A 22854-nucleotide genomic window follows, 5' to 3' on the forward strand; every position below is an offset into this window, starting at 1 on the left:
TTCCCAAATTGATACAACTTTAGGTAATAAATGTTTATCCAACGCTCTAACCTTGGGGGGCGTTCGTTAGCAAGATCCTAAATATAATTCTAATTTGATATAGCCTGTTTTGAGCAAATACAAATACTACGTATTCGTTTAGATATCCTGAATTGAACATATTCTAAATAGGAGCATATGAATCTCTTTATACGATATTTAATCGTCCATAACCAAAACCTAGTACTTTGTACTCCACATTATTTACAAAGCGAAAATTTCAACAAGTCAATTTCTTTTCCGAATTCAAATTAAATCCAATTTAAAACATTACAAATATTTGGTTTGTACTTGGTGTGAATCCTGTAAATAGGGCTGTCAAAAGCTGACACGATACGATAACCCGACACGAAATAAGCGGGTTTGGGTCAAGGATTCTCGACAGTTTACATAATTGGGTCGACACACGCATGACGCGAAATTAAACGGGTTAGGTTTGGGTTGAAATTTTCAACCCGAAACCAACACGCATAACCCGATTATATAAATGGGTTGAACGACAACCCGTCAACCCGAACCCAACACGCTTAATATATTAATTAATTAGTAAAAAAACTGAAATTGTTTATTTAAAATTTGTAATTTTGTAAATTACATTAACACCATTTATACATTTTGGTAATTTTTTTGGCGGTTAATTTGGCGAAAAAATTATTATTTTTCATCTTTGGTAAATTAAAATTTAATTTGGCCATTAATCTAAGACAATTTTTATGTATGGTTGTATTGTTAAAAACTACTAGCTTTAAACTCTTGTGGTATCGTTTGCTAAAAACTATTAACATTAAACTGTTGTAGTATACTTAATGAATTAATGATGTCTGTCGTTTTTATTTTTGAATTGAATATTAATTGATTTATTACATACTATGTGGGTAAAAGGTTACCCGAATAATCCGTTTAATAAGGGGGTTAGGTTTGGGTCAAGGGTTTTCAACCCGTTTAATAAACGGGCTAGGTTTGGGTCAAGGGTTTTTCAACCCGCTTAACGTTGACACGAACTCAATACGACATGACCCGTTTGACAGCCCTACCTGTAAATCACTACTCATCGCTGATTTTCACTACTTAAAGTGTAGTTTTATAGAGTCTATTATGAGCTAGTTTTTTTTTTTTTTTTTTTTTTTAGATCTATTATGAGCTAGTTTCATTTTCGCCCCTTGTCAAAAAAAAAAAAAAATTATGTAATAATCCTATTGAGGTGTTCATTCAAATATTCAATATTCGATCGGATTCAATAAGGGGAAGTACTCGATCAAATTCAATATAGCGTTCATACAAGTCAAATCTTAATCGATTAGTTTTCGAGTAGATTAAATTGAGTCCGTGGGGTAAATTTTTGACATCTCATTAATCCCTCAACTAGTGTGTAGCCCGGGCGTTGCACCGGTTACTACTTTAATTAGAGCTTGTGATTATTATATACATTTATTTTCATGTATATAATATAGTTTGAGATTGGCTTAGATGGTTAAGTAATCATCTTTCTTATAAAAGATTAGGTGTTCGAATCCCCTTATCATCATCTTTTTAATATGAAGCAATATTCTAGTTGATTGAGTAGCGATGATGTGGCATACTGAGAGATGGAGTAAGTGACGTGGCGTAATCTACGTGTCACAGAGACGTTTTTAGTAACGCCTTTTAATAGATTAGTATAGATTAGTATAGATTTGGTAACGGGTATAACGGCATTTGAAGTTTTGAACAACGCGAAACACTTTTTCCCGGCTTTAAATTAAAATCAGTGCTTTATAAAACCCCATCATTTTCCCGCCATTTACCCACTTTCACTTACTACTCCAAAATCCCCAAATTTTCTAGGGTTTTCTCTCTCCTCTTCATCAATGGCGGACACTCTTCGAATTGCTCAACTACTCGATGAAACCTTCAATTCCGACGGCCAAGTAGTTCGCAACGCCACAAACCAACTTGATTGCCTTTCGGCCGCCTCCGATTTTCCTTTCTCACTCCTCTCCATTGTCAATGGTAACTCATTTCTGCTCTTTTTGGAATTCAGTTTGATTTCTGTATGTAATACTTTGGATTTCATTTTGTGGTTTTGAAATTCGATAAGTTTGGATTTGATTGATGGTGTAGGAGATGGAAATCAAGGTCAAAAAATAGCTGCTGCTACTTATCTTAAGAATTTGATTAGACGAAATGTTTTTGGCGAAGGAAAATCTGGTTCTTTTAGTAAGGATTTTAAGGAGAAGCTACTTGAATCGTTGCTTCGAGCGGAATTTCCGGTTCTTAGAGTTTTGGTTGAAGCGGTACTTAATTTTGAGCTTGATCTTAAGATTTCCTTTTAAAGTTTTAATTGAGTTTTGTTTTTGTACGATACGAAATTGTGATTAGTCGAATTTTTGTTTATGATTTGCAGTTTAGTTTTGTTGTCGATGCTGAATTTGTGAAGAAAAATGAATGGCCTGAGCTTGTGCCACAAGTAGGTTATGCTATCCAAAATAGTGACATTATTAGTGGAAATGTGAATAGTGGGTTGAAAACACTTAACGCGCTCAAAGCTCTTCAAACATTACTTAGACCCTTTCAGGTAATTGTGATACAATCAACTGTTGGCAATTACTTGTAAATAATTGGATAAACTCATGACATGAACTTGTTATTGTCTAGAATTCACTCTTTACATTATGGTTTTAATGTTCTCCAGTACTTCTTGAATCCAAAAGTTGCGAAAGAACCTGTCCCACCGCAGCTGGAGAAGATTGCCAATGATATTTTGGTGCCTTTGTTGGCTATATTTCACGGTTTCGCTGAAAAGGTTCATTGCTTCTGTCTGCTGTTCTCAGTTGAGTCAGTTCGTCCTTGTTTTGCAGCTTTGCCCTTATAATGTCTAATAGTGGTAACTTATCTACAGGCTTTAGCTACTAAAGGAAGCTTGGACACAGAGACGGAGCATGTCCTTCTAATTGTGTGCAAATGCACATACTTTGCTGTAAGTAGCTTAACATCTCTATTTCTGATTATTCGGTGCCTGATGCTATCTCTTAAAATTTTGTTCTTAAGTTTCAAGTAACTGACCAAAGTTTTTATAATCATAACCATGTTCTGCAGATGGACATAGTTGATGTAGCCATTTTTGTTTGCTTATCCCTTTTTTTTCCTCTACCCGTTATCCATTTAAATTCACAATGAAGTTTTGCCTAATATTGCATCCTTTTAGTTTCAAAGAATGAATAACTTATGCATAAACACACTTTTGTCGATTTACTTATCAACGCTGATTGCAATTTGGATATTTAGGTTAGGTCATATATGCCAACTTCTGTTGCAACTCTGCTGCCTTCTTTCTCTGGTGACTTATGTGGCCTTTTGCAAACATTAAATCTAGAGGATTCTGTATCTTCAGAAGGCAGTCAACAAGTAAGACTAAAAACTGGAAAGAGGATCTTGCTTATGTTTTGTGCTCTTGTTACTCGACACAGAAAGTATTCTGATAAGTAAGTTAATTGTGATTGCGGTTTGTGTGCAGACTTTCAAAACTCGTATTAACATTTTTTTTCTATTGATTTCACTATTTCAGGTTGATGCCTGATATTATGGAATGTGTTCTGAATATTGCCAGATGTAGCTCCAATATCAGTGTATGTTTTCACTTGTTTGTTTATTGACTTTGTTTGCAATTTAGTTTTAAGAAGATTATTGTGATGTATCACTGTAAGCATTTTCCAATGCCTGTAATTCTTGTTTGGTAAAATGTGATGATTAAGCACTCTCTTTGGTTTTTATAAAGCAGTTAAAAGAGAATGGCTCTTTCTGATCCATACTAATTGAATAACTTGTTAGTTAGGCTCATTATATATTAGAGATGTTTCTGTCATGTCAAGGATCATAACAATGGAAGACTAAAAAATGTGGATCTAATGATAATTTTCCCGTATTGAAATCATAATACTTCTATAAGCTGAGGTAGAAATGAGAGGTGGGAAGCAATAGGTAAGACTGCAAGTAACATAGAATTCTGGGAAATATTTATAAAATTTAATAAAGATGAAATAATGTCTGATGAATTTAAATATTGCATCTTAGGGTCTCAATAAGACCCACATTTAAGAACAAGTATTATGGGGTGCATTTTGATGATGATGTGAGAGGTCATAAGACTAGCGCAAGTGATGTAAAATGCTCATTCTTTAACTAAACTGTATAAAAGAATATGGTCTAGTAGTCTACAGAATCCTACATAGTAAACATAAGCTATAAAAATTATTGAATTTTTCTACTAATGCATCATAATAATATCACATGACAAAAAGAACACCAGATTGATTTTATGAAGAACTCAAACTTTATGGTTTAAATAAGTGTCTAAATGAGCCTTAAGGCACCCTTAGCAGCTATAATCTTTTGAAGTGGCTAACTTGCCTTTTTGTTTGAATAGCAGAAGACCTCGATGGCCTCATCTTATCTAGGGTATCCTTTGTCTTACTATAGCTTGCTTACTTTATTAGATAGGCAGGCTTAAAAATCCTTCTCTTTCCCTTGTCTGTTTAATGTTGTGGAGAAAAACTAATGGAACAGGACAGGAAGTTTCCATGCTCATATAATTTAACTCCGTTCTCTCAATTTTAAATAAATAAATATACGAAGGGGACAATCATCAACACAACAATCTTTAGGCATTCCCCTGAATGCAGTCATGTCTTTGTTTTAAACACCAGGCTTCTACTTAACACTACTTTCCCCCTTTTTTTTCTTGCATTGAATATGGCTGCAAAAAGTTGGCTCAAGTAAGAAATTCTCATAACAAAGTAATTAAGAAAAGATTTCCAACTTGTGGTAGAATACTTCATGGGGCAGGCCAGTCCTGAGGTGTCTGGATCTCTTAATTGCCTTTATATCAGTTGCTTTCCTGCAACTCAAATGGTTCTCACTGGGTAGCCTACCAATTACTCCAAGGATTCCATTAGTAGCAAGCTATTTATAGTCTTTGTTCATAAGTTCTCTTTTTAATTTATTTTCTAAAACATATCTATGTTTAATTTGTTACTTTTTTCTTGCAGCATTGGTGATCTGTCATATTATATACTCTGAAGTGAAAATTTTGTTTATTCTTATGCAGATTCTGGACTGCTTATCAGAGAGGGTCATCTCATTGGCATTTGACGTCATTTCTCATATCCTGGAGACTGGCCCGGTGAGCTTCTACAGTTCATAGTTACTTAAGAACTATTTGGATGTTGCAATATTCAATGTCTGGATTACATTATAATAGCTTTCGATTGGTACAGGATTATGTTTTCTTTTGGTTGTATCTGGTACTTTTAGTTATTATTTCCCTTATAGTATTCTGATAGCGTCATTTGGAAGCAGGGATGGAGATTAGTTTCACCCCATTTTTCATCATTATTGGACTTAGCTATTTTTCCAGCGCTTATGATGAATGCAAAGGTTTGTTTCTCAAATTTACATATTTACTGTTTCTTTCAGTTATTTCAAATATGCTGTCTTAGAGGCGAAATAATCAGGTAGTTTCAACCTCATCTGATAGTTTAAGTCCAAGGTAGACATATTGTGTGATGAGTAATATAGCAGCATTATACTATATCTTTTATCGCCTTAAAATATGATAGTGAATTAGTGGTAATAGGACAAAATTGTGTGCTGAAATTACAAATATGAGTTTGTTTGAGGATCAATCAATCAATCAATCAATCAATCAAAGCCTTAATCCCAAAAGTGGGGTCGGCTAACATGAACCAAATTTGATTATTCCGTGTAGTCATCAACATAAATCTTTCTCCTCCATCCCTTACGATCCAAAACTTCATCCTCACGTAAATCCATGCACTTCATATCCTTCCTCACTCCTTCCAACCAAGTCATCTTTGGTCTCCCTCTTCCTCGTTTAATCCCTCCATGGTCCCACTCTTCCACTCTTCGCACCGGTGCACCCTCGGGTCTCCGTCTTACATGTCCAAACCAACGCAGACGATTTTCCCTTAATTTATCTACAATGCCCGCCACACCTACTTTCTTGCGAATAACCTCATTTCTGATTCTATCTCTTAAAGTGTTTCCACACATCCACCTTAACATGCGCATTTCCGTAACCTCCATCTTTTTAATATGCTCTTTCTTAGAAGCCCAACATTCTGTACCATAGAGCAACACTGGTCTTATGGCAGTCCTGTAGAATTTTCCCTTCAACTTTAAGGGAATGCTGCGGTCGCATAGCACTCCCGTGGCCGCTCTCCATTTAAGCCACCCTGACTTAATCCTGTGGGTCACGTCTTGATCAATGTCACCATTCTTCTGGATGATCGACCCTAGGTACTTAAAACATTCACTCATGGTCAAATCCTTTCCATCCAAACTCACCACTTCATTGCTTGTCCCCCTCTGAGTGCCAAAACGACATACCAAATATTCAGTCTTACTCCGACTTAGCTTAAACCCTCTAGATTCCAACCTTTGCCTCCATTGCTCCAACTTGACATTAACCCCATCCTTAGTCTCATCCACCAAAACGATATCATCTGCGAACAGCATACACCATGGAACCTCATCTTGAATTGGTCTAGTTAATTCGTCTAGAACCGTTGCAAAAAGAAAAGGGCTTAATGCAGACCCTTGATGCAATCCGATTGTAATAGGGAAATCTTTTGTCAACCCTCCGCATGTCCTCACATTTGTTGACACATCCCGATACATATCCTTAACTAGGTCTACATACCTTCGTGGGATACCTTTCTTCAACATTGCCCACCAAAGTATCTCTCTTGGCACCTTGTCATATGCCTTCTCTAAATCAATAAAGACCATATGAAGATCTTTCTTCTTTACCCTATAAAACTCCATCATTTGTCTTATCAAATGGATTGCCTCCATAGTAGATCTCCCAGGCATAAAACCAAATTGGTTATCTGAAATGCTTGTGCATGCCCTCAACCTTTGTTCAATCACCCTTTCCCACAACTTCATAGTATGGCTCATAAGCTTAATTCCTCGATAGTTAGAACAATCTTGAGCGTCTCCTTTGTTTTTATAAACCGGGACCAAGGTGCTCTTCCTCCAATCTTGTGGGATCCTTGTAGCCGTCCATATCTTGTTGAAAAGGTTTGTTAACCAATCAATACCAATCTTACCCAAACACCTCCACACCTCTATCGGTACCCCATCAGGGCCAACCGCCTTCTTAGGTTTCATCTTCCTCAGTGCAATCTCCACCTCTACTCTCCTAATCCTTCGCACATACTCCATGTTGATTTCTTCATCACTCATAGAGGTATCTCCTATCACAACTCCATTACTTCCATTAAATAATTCATCGAAGTACCCCTTCCACCTGTCCTTGATGCCCTCCTCTTGCACTAGGACCATTTGGTTCTTATCTTTGACACACTTCACCATGCCAATATCCTTCCTTGCCTCTTGTCTTCTCTTTGCCATCTTATAAATGATCCTTTCTCCCTCCTTGGAATCAAGCTTTTCATAAACCTCCTGATATGCCTTTTCTTTTGCTTGGCGAACAGCTGCCTTTGCCTTACTCTTAGCCTCCTTATACGCTGCAAAGGTTTCATCACTCCTACATTTTCCTAAGGCTTGATAGCATTCCCTTTTTTGCTTAATTACTGCTTTCACCTCTTCATTCCACCACGAAGTATCTCTCTGTACCGAAGTTCTTCCCCTTACTTCCCCTAAGACCTCTTTGGCCACTCTTAGGAAACAGTTCTTCATTCGTAACCAGGTCATGTCCGGATCCACCTCTCCATCCCAATCCGCTTCTTCAATTACCTATCACGCCTATCACGCAGATTCTTATAGCTCTCGCCATTCCACCTTTGTATCCTCTTTTAATTTACTACATATCTTTGTTTTTTCTAAGACTTCCCCTCTTGGTGTTTTGTACTTGTATCAGGATATCTTGGAATGGGAAGAAGATGCAGATGAGTTCTTAAGCAAGAATTTACCATCTGAGCTGGTATGCTTTTTATTTTTTAAAGTTTTGCTTCGCCCAACAAGATGCTCTGCTGATGGCGTTAACTGCCTTTTAGGAAGAAATATCTGGTTGGAGAGAGGATTTATATACCGCCAGAAAAAGTGCTATGAATTTACTTGGTGTCATTTCTATGTCAAAGGTCAGTCAAGAGTCCTATAAGTTTTCTTTGCGTTTTCTGAAAGAAAAATGTAGTGTGATTGCCTGTTCAAGATCAAAAACCAGAAACAGCTTCTTATCTTTTAAGTTTTGCAGGGGCCTCCGGTGGTGGCTAACAGTCACAGTTCTTTGTCATCTTTAAAACGCAAAAAGGGTGATAAGAAGGGAAAAGACCAACTCTGTTCAGTTGGAGAATTGCTAGTTCTTCCTTTTCTGTCAAAGTTTCCAATTCCTAGTGATGCAAATGCTTCTGACGTTAGTATTTCAAATAAGTAAGTTTCTGACTACCATTGTTGTTTGGCAAGTTGGCAGTCTACCTACTTATTATGTATTTCTATCACTTTCCAACGCTCTGTTAATTTGGAGTTCTATTATGACTTGGTAGGGTGTTTCCTTGGTGTTATTCTGATGAAACTTCTGACAGCAATTCCTTAATAATTTGTAAAGACTGTCTGTATTGTATAAAACTTTCTTAGTCACTCTACATTTGTTTTCTTATGGTGTTCCCATGATAATGACAGTTATTATGGTGTTCTCATGGGGTATGGAGCTCTACAGGATGTAAGAACATCTCCTTTCTTTTCCTAATCCGTTCTGATGTGAAACAGTTATTTATGGTGGTTTTATCATTTTTATCGACAGTTCTTAGGGGAGCAAAAACCTGAACGCACAGCAACCTTAATTAGACACCGGGTGCTACCACTTTACAAGGTCTCCATAACCCGCCCTTATTTGCTTGCTGCTGCAAACTGGATACTTGGAGAGCTAGCATCCTCTCTACCCGAAGTTAGTATTTTAGTTATAATTTTATGAAATTTTCATTTCATGGTCACAGAGCTCAATTGAATGTATTCTTTCTAACTCTCAAATATCCAATCTACGACTATGGTTTACAGGATATGGCAGCTGATGTATATTCTGCATTGCTTAAAGCACTGACGATACCTGATTGCGAAGACGTGTCTTGTTACCCTGTGCGAGCAAGTGCTGCTGGGGCAGTGGTCAAGATTCTTGAAGTAATTCCCTTTCTGAAGAAGTAAACTTGACTTGTTGTTTTTTCTTTTTGCCTCTATTCTTAGCCTTCATTTTTAAATACATATACAACACTTTGCAGAGTGAATATTTACCACCTGACTGGCTGCCTATTCTCCAAGTAGTAGTTGGTAGAATTGGTCATGAAGAAGAGGAGATTTCCATGCTATTTCAACTACTTAGCTCTGTGGTTGAGGCTGGAGAGAAAGAGGTAGCAGTTCATTTACCTTTAGTTGTATCACGGTTGGCTGATACAATTGCCAAGTATATGCCTTCCAATATAGAGCCATGGCCTCAAGTAAGTACTGACCTCCTCCTCTAGCAATGCATTATTTTTTTGATCTATTAGTGTTTTAAGACGTTTACAAAAATTATACCAAAACAATGTAATTGAGCAGGATTTATTGATTCAGTTTCTATTGCAGGCTTAGAAAATCCAATTTATAGTCTTAATGGAGAGGTTTTGGAAGCCATTCCTTAAGTGGTTTAAAGCTTTTTATATTATTGGTTGGTTTGGGGGGGGGGGGGGTGTGGTTGTCGACAGCAGGGGTTTTTTTTTAAGATTAGGCAAATTTGTTGACAATTCATCTAAATCATCACTACTATATTTGGCTATTCTTTAGTGTAGTTGTCACCACATGAGCATTAAATGTGCCTTCCAAGTAGAATTGATCTTGAAATCTCATTTGGTCCTTCAGCAAAATGACTTGGATAATTTTCAAAATTGCACACATGCAGGATTGCCAATTGGATCGTTGGAATTGCCCATGTGATTGTTTTGGCTCATAAGGATCATCACTACCCTATAATGAATTTAACTTTCCCTTAGAATACTGTTTGATGGGCATGAAAATGCACTTTTCGAACTCTTAGATTTTTTTAAGCACTTACAAAAGATCTGTCATTTGACTTCTAAAGAAATTTATTTAGTCTCTCTGTTGCTTCTTCCTCGGAACTCACAGACTGCTCACAAAAGCAAATTGCAGAAGAAGATCAACACTCACATACAAGCAAATCAATTACTAATCAGCAATCAAAAAGCTAATACTAATTTTTAGAATTTTGTGAGTAAGCAATTAAATTTGTACGATTGTACAATCTAATTTTCCAATCTTATGATCCGATCCCAATAGCCCCTTCTGATCCAAATTAGGATCCCAATCCTAGTAACATTGGTTGCCGCTTGCCTCTTGTTTTTTTTTTTTTGGCCTCTCATTTTTCTCTATTTAAAAATGCTGATTTTCTTTTGGTTTTTTTTTTTTTTTTTTTTTTTTTTTTATCTGTTAGTATCCCGTGAGATCTTAGCAATAATCCTTTCTTACCTATGGCAGGCAGTTATAAAGGGCTTTGCAGCACTATCTGTAATGGCTAAATCTTGGCAAGATGCGGTGCCTGAAGAAGAGGAACAGAACCACATAAGTGCAAAGTGGGAATCTGATCAGAGAACTATGGCTAGAGCCTTTTCTGCCCTCTTGCAACAGGCATGGCTTGTAACCAAGGAAATATCGGTGAGGGTCAAATTACAAAATAAGCACTTGTTTTGAGTACCTCGTTGATTTAGTCAACTATTTGCATTAATGGCCTGCATATATTGTGTACAAATCTTTTCATGTTCACCTTCTGTGCATTATCTACATGCAAGTGCTTATCTGTTCTACTGCTCTAACCACCCTTTTTTTTTGCCTTGTCAATGTTGTATATGTGTTATAGACTAGGTATTATTGTTATAGACTAGATATTTAAGCTATTCAATGTAACAGTAAACACACGAAATAGAGGGAAAAGCTTTGAACTTTCTTTGATTGGAAATGGAACTAACGGTTACAAAGACTAAGGCTAAATTAAAGATTGAATCTTGGAGTACTCTACGGCTACCTACTACTCTATGATTAACATCAAAATCCACATGCCTTTCCCTTTCGCCCTCTTTCTCTATTTATAATAAAAACTAAGGACTTAACCTAAAGATTCTAGAATACCCAAAGTGCTCCTCCTTAAATCAGTTTATTAAAATATGCCTCTCTCAATATGATCTCCCGATGTTGATATCATACGATGTGGTCACAACAATGTCTCTTCTCAACTCTATAGACAATGTACAAAGTATATGATCAACATGCATAGGCCACTTTCTGTCATTTGCCTAAGTAAAAGTCTAATTACTAGGACAAAGATGATTATTTTTTATTAGCTTCATGTCTTTTCCTTAAGCTCCTCCACATGCTGAGCAGTTCAGAAGAATAATCTGTTTAAGAAGTTCAGTTAGCAAATTCCTTGACTTGGACGGACCAAGTACGAGTAGACTTAGTTGTATCAACTTGTATAGAATGTACTTTTTCGTTGCCTATGTTGTCTGATCAGTCTTTTCATAATATTCTTTGGTAGTTAGAGTAAAATCAAAGCTGGCTGAGAACGGCAGTTAGAAACATACCCACGTTTTACCTCTATAGCGAGTCTGAGTAGTCCAGAAAGTGTTTAATTGGTTGCTTTTCTTAATGAGTCATTTAGTTTAACTCTTCCTTTATTCGTTGTTTCCTTTTACTTTTTATCAACAAGATAGGGAGTTCATTCGACTTAAAAGTTTGCATATCTTAATTAGTTGTAGAAAAGGTTTATACATTTTGATAGTGGTGACAATGGTCAGGATGATGATGATGATACTTCAGCGCATTCATGCATTGATGATGCATCAACAATCCTTTGGTTCATCATCCGGTCCAGTACCAACAATGATGCTCTTCTGGAACTCAAAGTATCAGAACTTTTGTTAGCTTGGACTGAAATTATAGCAGATTGGCATTCCTGGGAAGAAGTAGAGGACTTGGCTGTCTTTGACTGCATTAAAGAGGTTGTTAATCTAGAGAAGAACCTTGGCCTGCCGAAATTTTTCATCGCTAAGATGCCTCCACCACCAGCTCCTCCTGTACCAGAAAAATCTCTCATTGAAAATATTGCAGCATTTGTCTGTGAAGCCATTTCACAGTATCCTTCTGCAGCATCAAGGGCTTGTGCATGTGTACATACCCTTCTTCATCTGCCATGTTATTCTTTTGATACAGAGGAAGTCAGGCGTTCATTGGTAATTGCTTTTAGTCAGGCTGCAGCATCTAGATTCAAAGATATTCAAAGTAAACCCTGTCCACTTTGGAAACCATTGTTGCTTGCGGTATCATCATGTTATTTGTATTATCCTGATGCTGTCCAGTCAATATTAGAAAAGGTTGAAAAAGGTGGTTTCATGGTCTGGGTATCTGCTGTAAACTCCGTCTCCTCCATCTCATTCACACCAAACACTTCAACAGAGTCGGAAATTAAATTAGTTGGTGGGTTTCTTTTTACTTTAACTCTCTGTTTGTTATTTTCCATTGCATTTAGTAGCACTAGAATATGGCCACGCATACTAGTGAACTACTGATCATCAACAGTACTTGTGTGTCTTGTGCATGGATTTTCTTGGTGCTATTGATAATTTGATGGTTCTGATTCTCGTGAATTACCAAGCCTTTCCTTTTCTCCTATTATTCTAACAGAGAAGTACTACTATGCAGTCAACAATATATCTCCAATTCCAGCTCCAGTTCCAGCTCAAATGTTATCAATGGATTTAGTCAATTGGATCTTATAAGATTCATAACTTAGTAAGGAGCTTTCTAATAAATGGGTAGAGTACCAAAAATTTTAGGATAGTTTTCTTCATATCCTGTATAGTTTTTGGGCTTATCCTCTTTTGTACAATACAAGCTACATGCTTGAGCTTGGAATGTCATACTTACCCCACCTTCCCCCTCCACCTTTCTTACCTCCCAAGGGTGGACACTATTGAAATATGCCAGTTGTCCATTAGTCTATCTCAATCTGCAAATTTCTTTTCTTTTTATTCTACCCGGCTCTTATCTATTGCATTCTTGATTTCAGTTATCACTATTGGCAAGGTGGTTGAACAGCTTTTAACTGTGGGAAGCCCAACTACTAGTGGCTTGTTATGGGAATGCTTTAATTCGCTCTTGTCAGCATTTGCACGATTAAAAGAAATTCAGGAAGCAAATGACTTGGATGAAGAAATTGAAGATGTTGAAGAAACGGGAAATGAAGAGGAAGAGGAATCTGATGACGATGATGATGAGGTTTGACTTATGTTGCTTCTCTTTTATTTCTAACTTTAGTTGTCCAGCTCATCCTTGTTGCTCACTTCAGATCTAGAGGTGTAAAATTCCATTGCATTGCATCTTTGAAAATGAAACAGCTATAATGGCAACTGGGTGCTTGGGAATTTAGATAAGAGTGCAAGTCCAAGTGCAAGTATTTGTTATCCAGCTTTAAACTTCTTTGTTTAATGCTGTTCCTAATCGGTGAAATTAGGACTCTGATGATGATGTACAAGAAGAAACTGAAGAAGAGTTCCTGGAAAGATATGCTGAGGCTGCTGCAGCTTTGGAAAATGGAGATCTTGCTGAAGAAGGGGACTCGGAGGATTTTGATGAAGAACTTGAATTGGGTTAGACATCTACTCTTTAAACTATTAAATCACTTTACCATTTAGAGAAACGTTGCCACTTGCACACAAAATATTGACAAACTGTTTATACTCTCTTTGTTCCATAGTATCTGCATGTTATTCCATTCAGGGATTTACCAAAATGTTTACAAGAATTTTACTGTTAATGCATACTTTAGACATTCATTTTCCCCTTTCGGCCTTTCCCCACTTATTCTATTGTGTAATCAATGCTAGCTAACTTGACCATTTCTCAAAATTAGTGCTAAGGGTGATCAGACAAGTAGTTAGAATGGCACTGATGGACTAAACAAAGATAAAAACAGCCAAACAGGTGCATACAGACTTGTGGAGGAATAGTGTGCAGAGTTAGGCTCTTAGAATGGCAAAGTCTTTTTGATGCTACTATGCAAGATGATTATCTTAGCACCCCAATTCATATGCATGCTACAAATGCAAGACAGTACGAGAAAATTTCCTATGTCTCACAAGTTGAGTATGAAAAGTTGATATCAAACTTTGTTGTTTCATGCCTTTTCAGCATTAATCAATTTAAGGATTTCTCTCTATGTTGCTCCAACTTGGCATTTTTGTTGACACACTCATGCTGAATGACAAGGATATAGATGTGGAATTCATACTTTACTCTGGGTTTCATCAGGACAACAAATCATTTACGAAATCCGTAATTAACTCTTGCAATTACAATAGGACATCAAACCACTATATCTTGATCACTTGATGCAATTAACCTACATGGTGTAGATGCAGATTTACTGTTACTCTGTTAGGTTAATACAGTGTCAATTCTCTCTCTGTTTTTGGGGATTGCAATCTTGAGATAGTATTTAGATGGGTGCATCCAAAAGTTTTTAAAAATTTAGTTGACATCAAACCATATTGAGTTATGGCAAGTCCCACACTCGAATTTAGGATAGTATCCCCCCATTCCCCCCATGTCCTAATATTGAGTTATGGCAAGTCCCACACTCGAATTTGTATCCATATATAACTATACCCGAGGGCTGAGTCCAATAACATAGGTTCTCTTTTTTCAAACAAATTCATTAAGCTGATCATGCATTCATGCTGCCATGAACAAGCTGACAGACAACCTATTGGTTTTAATTTTTTTTTTTTTTTTTTTTTTTTTTTTTTTTTTTTTTTTTTGTGTGATTTATACAGGTTCACTTGAAGAGCTTGATCCACAGATATTTCTGCAATCTCTGCTGGAAAGATACCATCAAACTTTTGTACAAAATCAGGCTCTGTCTCCACAACTTATTTCAAGCCTGCATAGCTTGTTTCCGGAATTCACTGGGTTCAGCCAGTAATTTGATTGTGATCACTTGCTCTTATGTGCATATTACAGCCAACATGTGTAGAGGAGAGCTTTTATTGCAAGCCATGTTTCTCAATTGATTCTTTTCATTATTTTATTTGTGTGCTGTACCCTTGAGTGATTATCAAGCTTGGATTAGCTCATATGCAACACTACAACCTGTTGCATATATTATAAGCAGTGTATGAACTCGGATCAATATTATACAGGAATTAAAGTTTTGAATTTGTATACCCTTTTGTCACTTTTGAAGATTGGTTGTTTGATTTAATTATGCACTCTATTACTATGGTAATTGTTTTATGGTAAGGGATTTCCATCCCCAAACACTCTCGAACTTTAAACCTCTAAGATCCGATCCGATGCAATGAATGTGATATTGAACTATTGAAATTTTAAACAGATGCAATAATCAAAAGATTTGCAGAATGTAAATTTACATGAACAATAACCATTTAACGCAGTATCAATCTTTGCAAAAATATAATTGAAGTATATGCTCATCAACATTAAAATACAACTCAATTTGTAATTCATTGCCTACATTCGTCGAAGAATTAACATAATGTATAAAATAATACTTCTTAAAAAATCTTATGAAAGAAATTGATCTTAAACTCCAACAAGAAGCTCCGAATTAGTATTAGGAATAAAAGTTAAGCCGCACTTGCCGCAAGAAAGACGGTCGTAGTGAGCCGCCATGAAAGAGCCAGCACCACATTGAGGAGAAGGGCACTCCTGTCGCAACTTCTGGAGGTTTCCAGAATCATCATCAATTTTGTAGAGCTTGAGAATGGAAAGAGGCTCTTTCTTCTTCTCATGGTGGAGTTTCTTTGGGGTTGTGAACGTCTTCTTCTTGTGCTTCTTGCCGCCCATATTTTCCTTTTTTTTATCACCCTGTCTAGGGTTAGTTGATGAACTACCTTATGACGTTTGAAAGAGACAGAGGAGAGGAGATAAGGGTTTGAGGCTTTGGGGGTTTATATAGGCATTGGCTAAGTTAATTTACCAAAGAAATTTGATACTCTCTCCTAGAGTCCTAGGCACGTATGTTAATACTAGAAAGTTCTAATGTAAAAAAAGATTCGTTAGTTTTCGATTTTATTTTATTTTATTTTATTTTTTTGGTAAAGTGTAAAAAAATACAAAAAACTAGTAATAGCGAATGGATCCTCAAGAGTTAACCATTTACTCCCTCCATTCCTAAATGAGAGTCCCTTATGGGCAAATTGTAGTCCCAAAATATTCACCCCATTTGCTTTTTCCAACAACTATTAATATTAATTTTTACTAAAATTCCCTCCAATTTGCAACAATATTTGTGCAAATTTAACTTCTTCATGTAAATTTTGTTTTTCCATGTACTTTTATTGTTTTCTCTCTCTATTTTTTTGCATACCCAATGTCAATTTACTTTTTTAATTTACTTTAACTATTCTTATTTGTGTTTATTAATTCTCGTGAAAAATGCCCATAAGGGACTATCAGAAGGGGACGGATGGAGTAACTCCTAAATTATGTTATCTTAAGTGCTTTATTTACGAGCTTGTCACTTGACACTTGTTTTGCTTTAAAGCTTAATAAACTTGAATTTCTCTTATTTACTCTTCATTTACTATTTATCTCATCCACCTCTCTTTTAAGTTGAATATTTTACATTGGATATGAAGGAGCACATGCCGCATCTACATTTTAAGCTCAACTGGCTCCCATAGTATAAGGTGTGATAAATTATACTTCCTCCGTTTATTTATTATTGCACCATAGGGGTTGGGTACAAATATTTTGGTAGTGGAAAAAAGTAAGAGAGAAAAAGGTAAAAATACAAAATTGCCCATATAACATATTGATAAACTAAAAAGTAAGTGTGAAAAAGCAAGGGTATGTTGGGTATTTGTAGTGTGAACACAAATAATTTTTTTCCTAATGAGAAAATGGTGCAATATTTGTGAAACTTCCTAAAAAAGCAAGTGGTACAATAATAAAAGAACAGAGGAAGTATAAAATCAATCTTGTGCTTCAAGCATCAGCTTAATGTTTTGATTAAGTAGGTCTCCTAACATGGTACAGAGCCCCGGGTTGGGTTTAGTTGTGATCTGGCCAATATTATGGACAACGCACATGTGAGGGGGAGTGTTGAGCCCATAAACAACTCTATAAGAAAGTTGTGCCTACTTAATAAGGATAAAAGACTACTCCCCTCATTGACAATGGTTTTGAGGTAGAACCTTCTTGGACTTATAAAGTGTACACTTGTGATAGGTGCGGCTCTGACACGTTTATCAGTATCCCTTCCTTAAAGTCGTCTAGTTGTAGTGTGATCAAGGGTTGCATAGAATGTTGTTGACATTACTATATTTTTCCCTTTTTTTTTTTTCATTTTACAAAAGAATTTCATTTTTTAATGCTCATCAAACTTTCATTAAAAAAAATCCCCAAGTGAGCAAACTCCATCAAATCGAATAATTGTCATGTCTATAAAACACAAATAGCTACAATTACATTACATTTTCTACTTCCATTTACATATTCACACCCCATGATTTCGAGAGATTATTATTATACACATTCGGGTGCACAACACACCTATGAGCATTTTGTTCACATTTTAATAATTGTTTTCATTTAACCATCAAATTTAGATTAGTTGGGTGCACAGTATATTTAGGTATGTATAAAATTTTTCACTTAATCTCATTCCCTTTTGATTCAATGATCCACTGTCGTAAATAAAAAAACAAAAATCATACATCACAAGGGATTAAAAAAGGTAACGGCAAAAGCAAGTAGCAAGTTAGAATCAAACATTCCGTCCAAGTAATAGCGACTGAAGAGCGTACACACGAAATGACAGATCGAAATAAAAACGTCCGTCTTTTACGACAGAGTAGCATTTATATACTCCTCTCATCTCCCCTCCTTTCTCTCTCTCTCTCTCTCTCTCTCCTCACCTTCGTGATCGTGGACGCTTCAGCTTTCTCAGATCCTCCTCTCTTCTTTCTTCTCCTTTCTCTCTCCTCTTCGTAAGTTCCCTTTCTTCAGATCTCTTCATCTTTTTTCAGTTCTTCATCTTTTTCCGATCTATGTTTTGATCGCTTTTTTGTTTATAGAATCGCATCGCATCGCCTTTTGATTTCAATTTTTTCATTTCTGAATGATTTTTGATTGGAGATTTGGGTGTGCGATTATTAATTTCTCGATTTGTTTGGTGTAATTTGCATTTGAATTGTGGTTTGATTGATTGAATTTCGTTGCTTAGGTTAATCGCTGACTTTGTTGATTTTAATTTTTGTAATCGCAATCATGAATTTGTTTTTACTCGTAATTGAATAAATTAGATGAGAATTGTGATTGATTTGATTAATGGACTTTGGACTTGATATTAAAATGTATTTGATTGGATCTGTTAGGTGAAATATGGGGCTATCATTTACGAAATTGTTTAGCCGGTTATTTGCCAAGAAGGAAATGCGAATCCTTATGGTGGGTCTCGATGCGGCTGGTAAAACTACAATTCTTTACAAGCTTAAGCTCGGAGAGATTGTCACCACCATTCCCACCATCGGTATGTCTCTAGATTTTTAATTTCGAGCTTTCAATGATTATATTGTGGATTCTGCTCATATTGAATTGGTTTGTCGTTCTCCTTCGGTATTATGATGATGCAGTAGTACTATGCTCATAAAATACTTGACTTGCAGATGACTAGTGTGTTTGTTTTTGGTCATTGTCTCCCCTTTATATTGGCCTATATTCGATATGTATGTTTAGACACAGTAAACCGATTTAGAGACTTTTCCTGGTTTCCCTTTCATTGGCTATTGTATTCCTCGCGTTGAATTTGTGTCCAAATCAATGCAGTCTGTTGACGTTTTTCAGAATTTTAAGTCCTTTATTGCAAGCTTAACTGAATGACTTTTCCTGGTAAATGGCATCTGGAATGCTAAATTACCAGCACCACACTAGTGTAACTATTTGCCTTCAAAATACTGCTCGTTTTTGTTGACCCTTACTGTGTATAAGTTCTGTATTTTATTGTGATACAGGATCATATCTTTTAAATTTGAAATGTTAGCTTTTCAATATATTGAGCAAGGAAATAATGCCCTTCTTTTTTGTAATTTAAGAAAAGTGACTATTTATCCTTTTGTTTGTCCTCCTTGTAACACTCCCTAAAAAGAACTTTCCTGGCCTATCCTGTTTAGTTTCTTGGTATTGGTCTGATCCTATGTCTCAGACTTATTGATGTTTTTTGCATATACTCGGCTGTGTATAATGTGTTTGGAACTTGTTCTTATGTGCTGACAGGATTTAATGTGGAGACTGTGGAATACAAGAACATCAGCTTCACCGTGTGGGATGTCGGAGGTCAAGACAAGGCAAGTCCTGTCTACTTTATTTATGTGATATCATCTTGTGTTGCTATTTTTTAAGTCTTACATTAAATTCTTGCATGGCATAGAGTCATAGACATATCTATAATTTACTTTTCCTTGAGGCCTAAATATTACCTTTTGAAGTTATGCTCATAAGGTATAGCAACCGTTCCTCAATGACATGATTTTGACTGCATGTTTTTGCTTATGTGGTCAGATCATTTACATTAGTTGAGGGGAGAGATTGAACAGGATTAAATTTATTCCCTTGTCATTTCTTGTTTAGTTAATTCCTAATTTACATTGGCTAGGATATGAATGTTGCCTGGGACAAAGTAGCAGTTTAATGGTTTTTGCTCTTCCCGCCTCTTATGAAGAAATGTAAATGTTTTTGGAGCTGATCGCTTTGACTTTGTTGAAGTGGGAGTGTAAATTTGTCATAAAAAGCATCCTCACATTCTTTTGCAAACACATGTTAGTGTCTGATTGATCAACAATGGATAATTCTTCACCTGAAAGCTGAAAAACTATTGTCTGAACTCAGTAGCCTCTATCTGAATACTGGTCCTTATTTGAATTTATTGACCCTCATCTCATCTCTCTCTCTCTCTCTCTCTCTTTTTTTTTTTTTTTTTTTTTTTTTTTGATGAACTTATTTTAAATAGTGAAAAATTGGGCAAACTAAGAGTTAATCTGGATAATTAAAAGTTAAGTATTCATTTGGTATCGCTGTAGTTTTTTGTTTTTTATAATCATGTCATATATGTCATTTAATAAAGCAAAAATGGGTCAACCTTGTTAAAGTTATAACAATTTTGTAAACTGACAACGGAAAAGTGAAATCAACTTTTTCTAGTTTCCTATTTTTTGATTTTTGTTTTCAAAAGAATAGAAAACTGAAAACAAAAAACCATCCCAAATAGTTTTTAATCATGTTAATTTGGTGATTTTTATTTTGGAACCCAAATGCACTTTTGACTTGCTAGCTGGTGTTAGGCCAATAATAGATATCAGATATAGTATGACTGCTGGCCCTCTTCTGTCATTTCGCCCCGCCCCGCCCCGCCCCCCCTATCCACCACTAGTAATCTTTGCTTACTTGCATTTTTTTGTCTGTGATCATTTGTGGAGACACATGTATTCCATCACAAATTTAGCCATATAGAAGGATGGATGTTAATGTTACAGTGAGCCGGTGAAGGATTATTTGTGATGCTGTAGGATTCATTGGCCCAAATTTCTAGTAAGCTAGCTAGAGTAGTGAGGCAGAGAGGGGGGGGGGGGGATAAAGTATTGATTGTTCAAAGATGGTATAAGGTGGGTCTTCTTTACCTTCGTATTGGACAGCCTTCTTGTCCAATTATGGTCTTATCGCCATTATCAATCAATTATCACCATTATGGACATGAAATATGAGAGCTTAAGGATTTTCTGGTCAAATTATGGTCTAATCACTCTCTTCCCTTACTTTCCCATTCACCTCCCCCATAGGAGCTTGGGAAAATACTAGTGCTTACTGATTTGTTAACTGTTATGCCAGATTGTTAGGCTGTGGCATGCTCAATTGTGTGGGTTATTGATCACATGTGGCCTATAGTATACATTTTCTTTGTTGTTGATTATTTGTGTACTTTCCTAAACCCAAAAATTGGCATTTTAGTACATGTCTACTTGTATGCACCTTAAGAAAAAGATTTAACTTGTTTTCTTTTTGTTTATGTATCTTGTATAATTGAATTATGCCCTTTTTTGGTTCCCACTCTAAATTTTTATTGATGATTTCAGATTCGTCCATTGTGGAGACATTACTTCCAAAACACCCAAGGGCTCATCTTTGTGGTTGACAGTAATGATCGTGACCGTGTTGTTGAGGCTAGGGACGAGCTGCATAGGATGTTAAACGAGGTAGGTTTTTATTCTCTGGTTTTCTTGGTTTTTCTGTAGCTGTACAAATGGGAGCTTTTATTAAGCTAGTCCACTGAAATAATTATGGCGATTGTGAATCCTGATTACATTGGTCTTTCTTACACATTTGAATATTTGTAGGATGAATTGCGAGATGCAGTTTTATTGGTGTTTGCTAACAAGCAAGATCTTCCAAATGCAATGAATGCTGCTGAGATTACTGATAAGCTTGGCCTCCATTCTCTACGTCAACGTCACTGGTAAGCTTTGCCTCTTTGGTTTCTTCTATCTTCAGCTGAGTTGCATGTCGTTGCATTTCTCTGCTTCTTCTTTTCAGTTACCTTTTCACTATGTTGACAGATGCCCTGCTCTGTATTGACTAATCTCCATCTGTTCCTGTAATTATAGGTACATTCAGAGCACATGTGCCACCTCTGGAGAAGGACTTTACGAGGGTCTGGACTGGCTCTCAAACAACATCGCTAGCAAGGTGGGTTTCAACTTTCACTATAAATGGCTTTATGCACGCACGTGTGTTTTAACTTAGTGGATAGGTGTCCACCACTTTATTATGTGTTTGATCCTATGTCTCAATTGTAGTCTCTTCTCCCTCCTGCTTCCACCCCGGTTTCTGGGGAGGCTGAGGACTGAGAGATGGGGGAACGTACTATTTTTAGTGTCTTTAGCCTAGAGTCAGATGCATTTCTAGCATATTGACACTGTGTTTGATGCTGTTTAGGCTGATTACCTTAAATCAATATTATTGACTGTTTTGGAACTCTGGTATCCTGGAGTAAAATGCTCTTTTGATTACTGAAGCCTTGCTATCTGCTATCAATCTGTATGCAAAGTTGTGATTTGTGTACCTTTTTTCTAATACCGTCCTTATCTTTTGCAGGCTTAGAAGAAACAAAACGAGTAACGTTAGCTGTTCTCAGAAAAGAGGCTGGAGTATAGGCTGAGGACTGTCATTACTGCTAGTGTTATCTTTTTTATTTTTCCCATTATATGTTCTCATTTTTGGTTGCTACCTGGACAAGGATGTTTTTTCTGGTGTTCATGTTTACTTGTTATAATACCATACTTTATAGTTGGTGAGCTTCTCTCTGGGTTTCTGTCATTTTCTATCGAGTTGTAGACTTGCAGCATACATGTTGCATAGTGACCACCTAGTATAGCAAAATGGTGATCCTAGACAGCTTTAGGCATCGGCCTATCATTTGAGTTAAAATCTAAGAGACTGGATTTGAGGTTATAGTGGGTTGTGAAGGATCCTGAACTTTTACAGTTATGCGTGTTCGAAAGTAGTGGCTGCCAACAATGGTGTTTGGAGTGCATGTTGCCATAACATAACTTCTGCTGTCCATCTTATATGAACTCTTTCTTGGAAGCTAGTGGTAACTACATACAAGAGTCAAATCAAATCGACTAAATTAGAGTTTTCCTTTAAATAAAAGATAAAAGTACATTTATATGTCTAAAATTTAGCATATCTTGTCTATTCCTGTTTTTCCCGTAAATTTTACATAAATTGGACCTCTCTTCA

General features: G+C 36.3%; 2 protein-coding genes across 2 annotated transcripts; both read left to right on the top strand.

Annotated features, from left to right (window-relative positions):
- Nucleotides 1-1838: 1838 nt before the first annotated feature.
- On the top strand, nucleotides 1839-15258 carry LOC145581960 (importin beta SMX1-like). Its single transcript, XM_081639001.1, has 21 exons — nucleotides 1839-2028; nucleotides 2140-2312; nucleotides 2423-2593; nucleotides 2711-2821; nucleotides 2918-2995; nucleotides 3304-3500; nucleotides 3584-3644; nucleotides 5123-5197; nucleotides 5374-5451; nucleotides 7922-7984; nucleotides 8058-8141; nucleotides 8255-8430; nucleotides 8680-8719; nucleotides 8801-8944; nucleotides 9055-9174; nucleotides 9273-9488; nucleotides 10522-10698; nucleotides 11835-12513; nucleotides 13106-13314; nucleotides 13550-13685; nucleotides 14871-15258. The coding sequence occupies exons 1-21, from the start codon at nucleotides 1887-1889 to the stop codon at nucleotides 15017-15019; spliced, it is 3279 nt and encodes a 1092-aa protein (XP_081495127.1). The 5' UTR covers nucleotides 1839-1886; the 3' UTR covers nucleotides 15020-15258.
- A 2642-nt stretch (nucleotides 15259-17900) lies between these two features.
- Nucleotides 17901-22409, top strand: LOC145582983 (ADP-ribosylation factor). Its single transcript, XM_081640063.1, has 7 exons — nucleotides 17901-18050; nucleotides 18438-18592; nucleotides 19336-19406; nucleotides 21189-21308; nucleotides 21450-21568; nucleotides 21717-21798; nucleotides 22207-22409. Exons 2-7 carry the CDS (start codon nucleotides 18445-18447, stop codon nucleotides 22210-22212), a joined length of 546 nt encoding a protein of 181 aa, XP_081496189.1. The 5' UTR covers nucleotides 17901-18050; nucleotides 18438-18444; the 3' UTR covers nucleotides 22213-22409.
- The last annotated feature ends 445 nt before the right edge of the window (nucleotides 22410-22854 follow it).

The sequence above is a fragment of the Chenopodium album genome, chromosome 15 (assembly GCF_948465745.1).
Source record: "Chenopodium album chromosome 15, dcCheAlbu1.1, whole genome shotgun sequence".
Lineage (NCBI taxonomy): Eukaryota > Viridiplantae > Streptophyta > Magnoliopsida > Caryophyllales > Amaranthaceae > Chenopodium > Chenopodium album.

Coding starts and splice junctions, on each gene's coding strand:
- LOC145581960 (XM_081639001.1), top strand. CDS start 1,887: ATGGCGGACACTCTTCGAATTGCTCAACTACTCGATGAAACCTTCAAT. Junction 3,501..3,583: donor CACAGAAAGTATTCTGATAA/GTAAGTTAATTG, acceptor TCACTATTTCAG/GTTGATGCCTGATATTATGG. Junction 9,175..9,272: donor CAGTGGTCAAGATTCTTGAA/GTAATTCCCTTT, acceptor AACACTTTGCAG/AGTGAATATTTACCACCTGA.
- LOC145582983 (XM_081640063.1), top strand. CDS start 18,445: ATGGGGCTATCATTTACGAAATTGTTTAGCCGGTTATTTGCCAAGAAG. Junction 18,593..19,335: donor CACCACCATTCCCACCATCG/GTATGTCTCTAG, acceptor ATGTGCTGACAG/GATTTAATGTGGAGACTGTG. Junction 21,569..21,716: donor TCTCTACGTCAACGTCACTG/GTAAGCTTTGCC, acceptor CTGTAATTATAG/GTACATTCAGAGCACATGTG.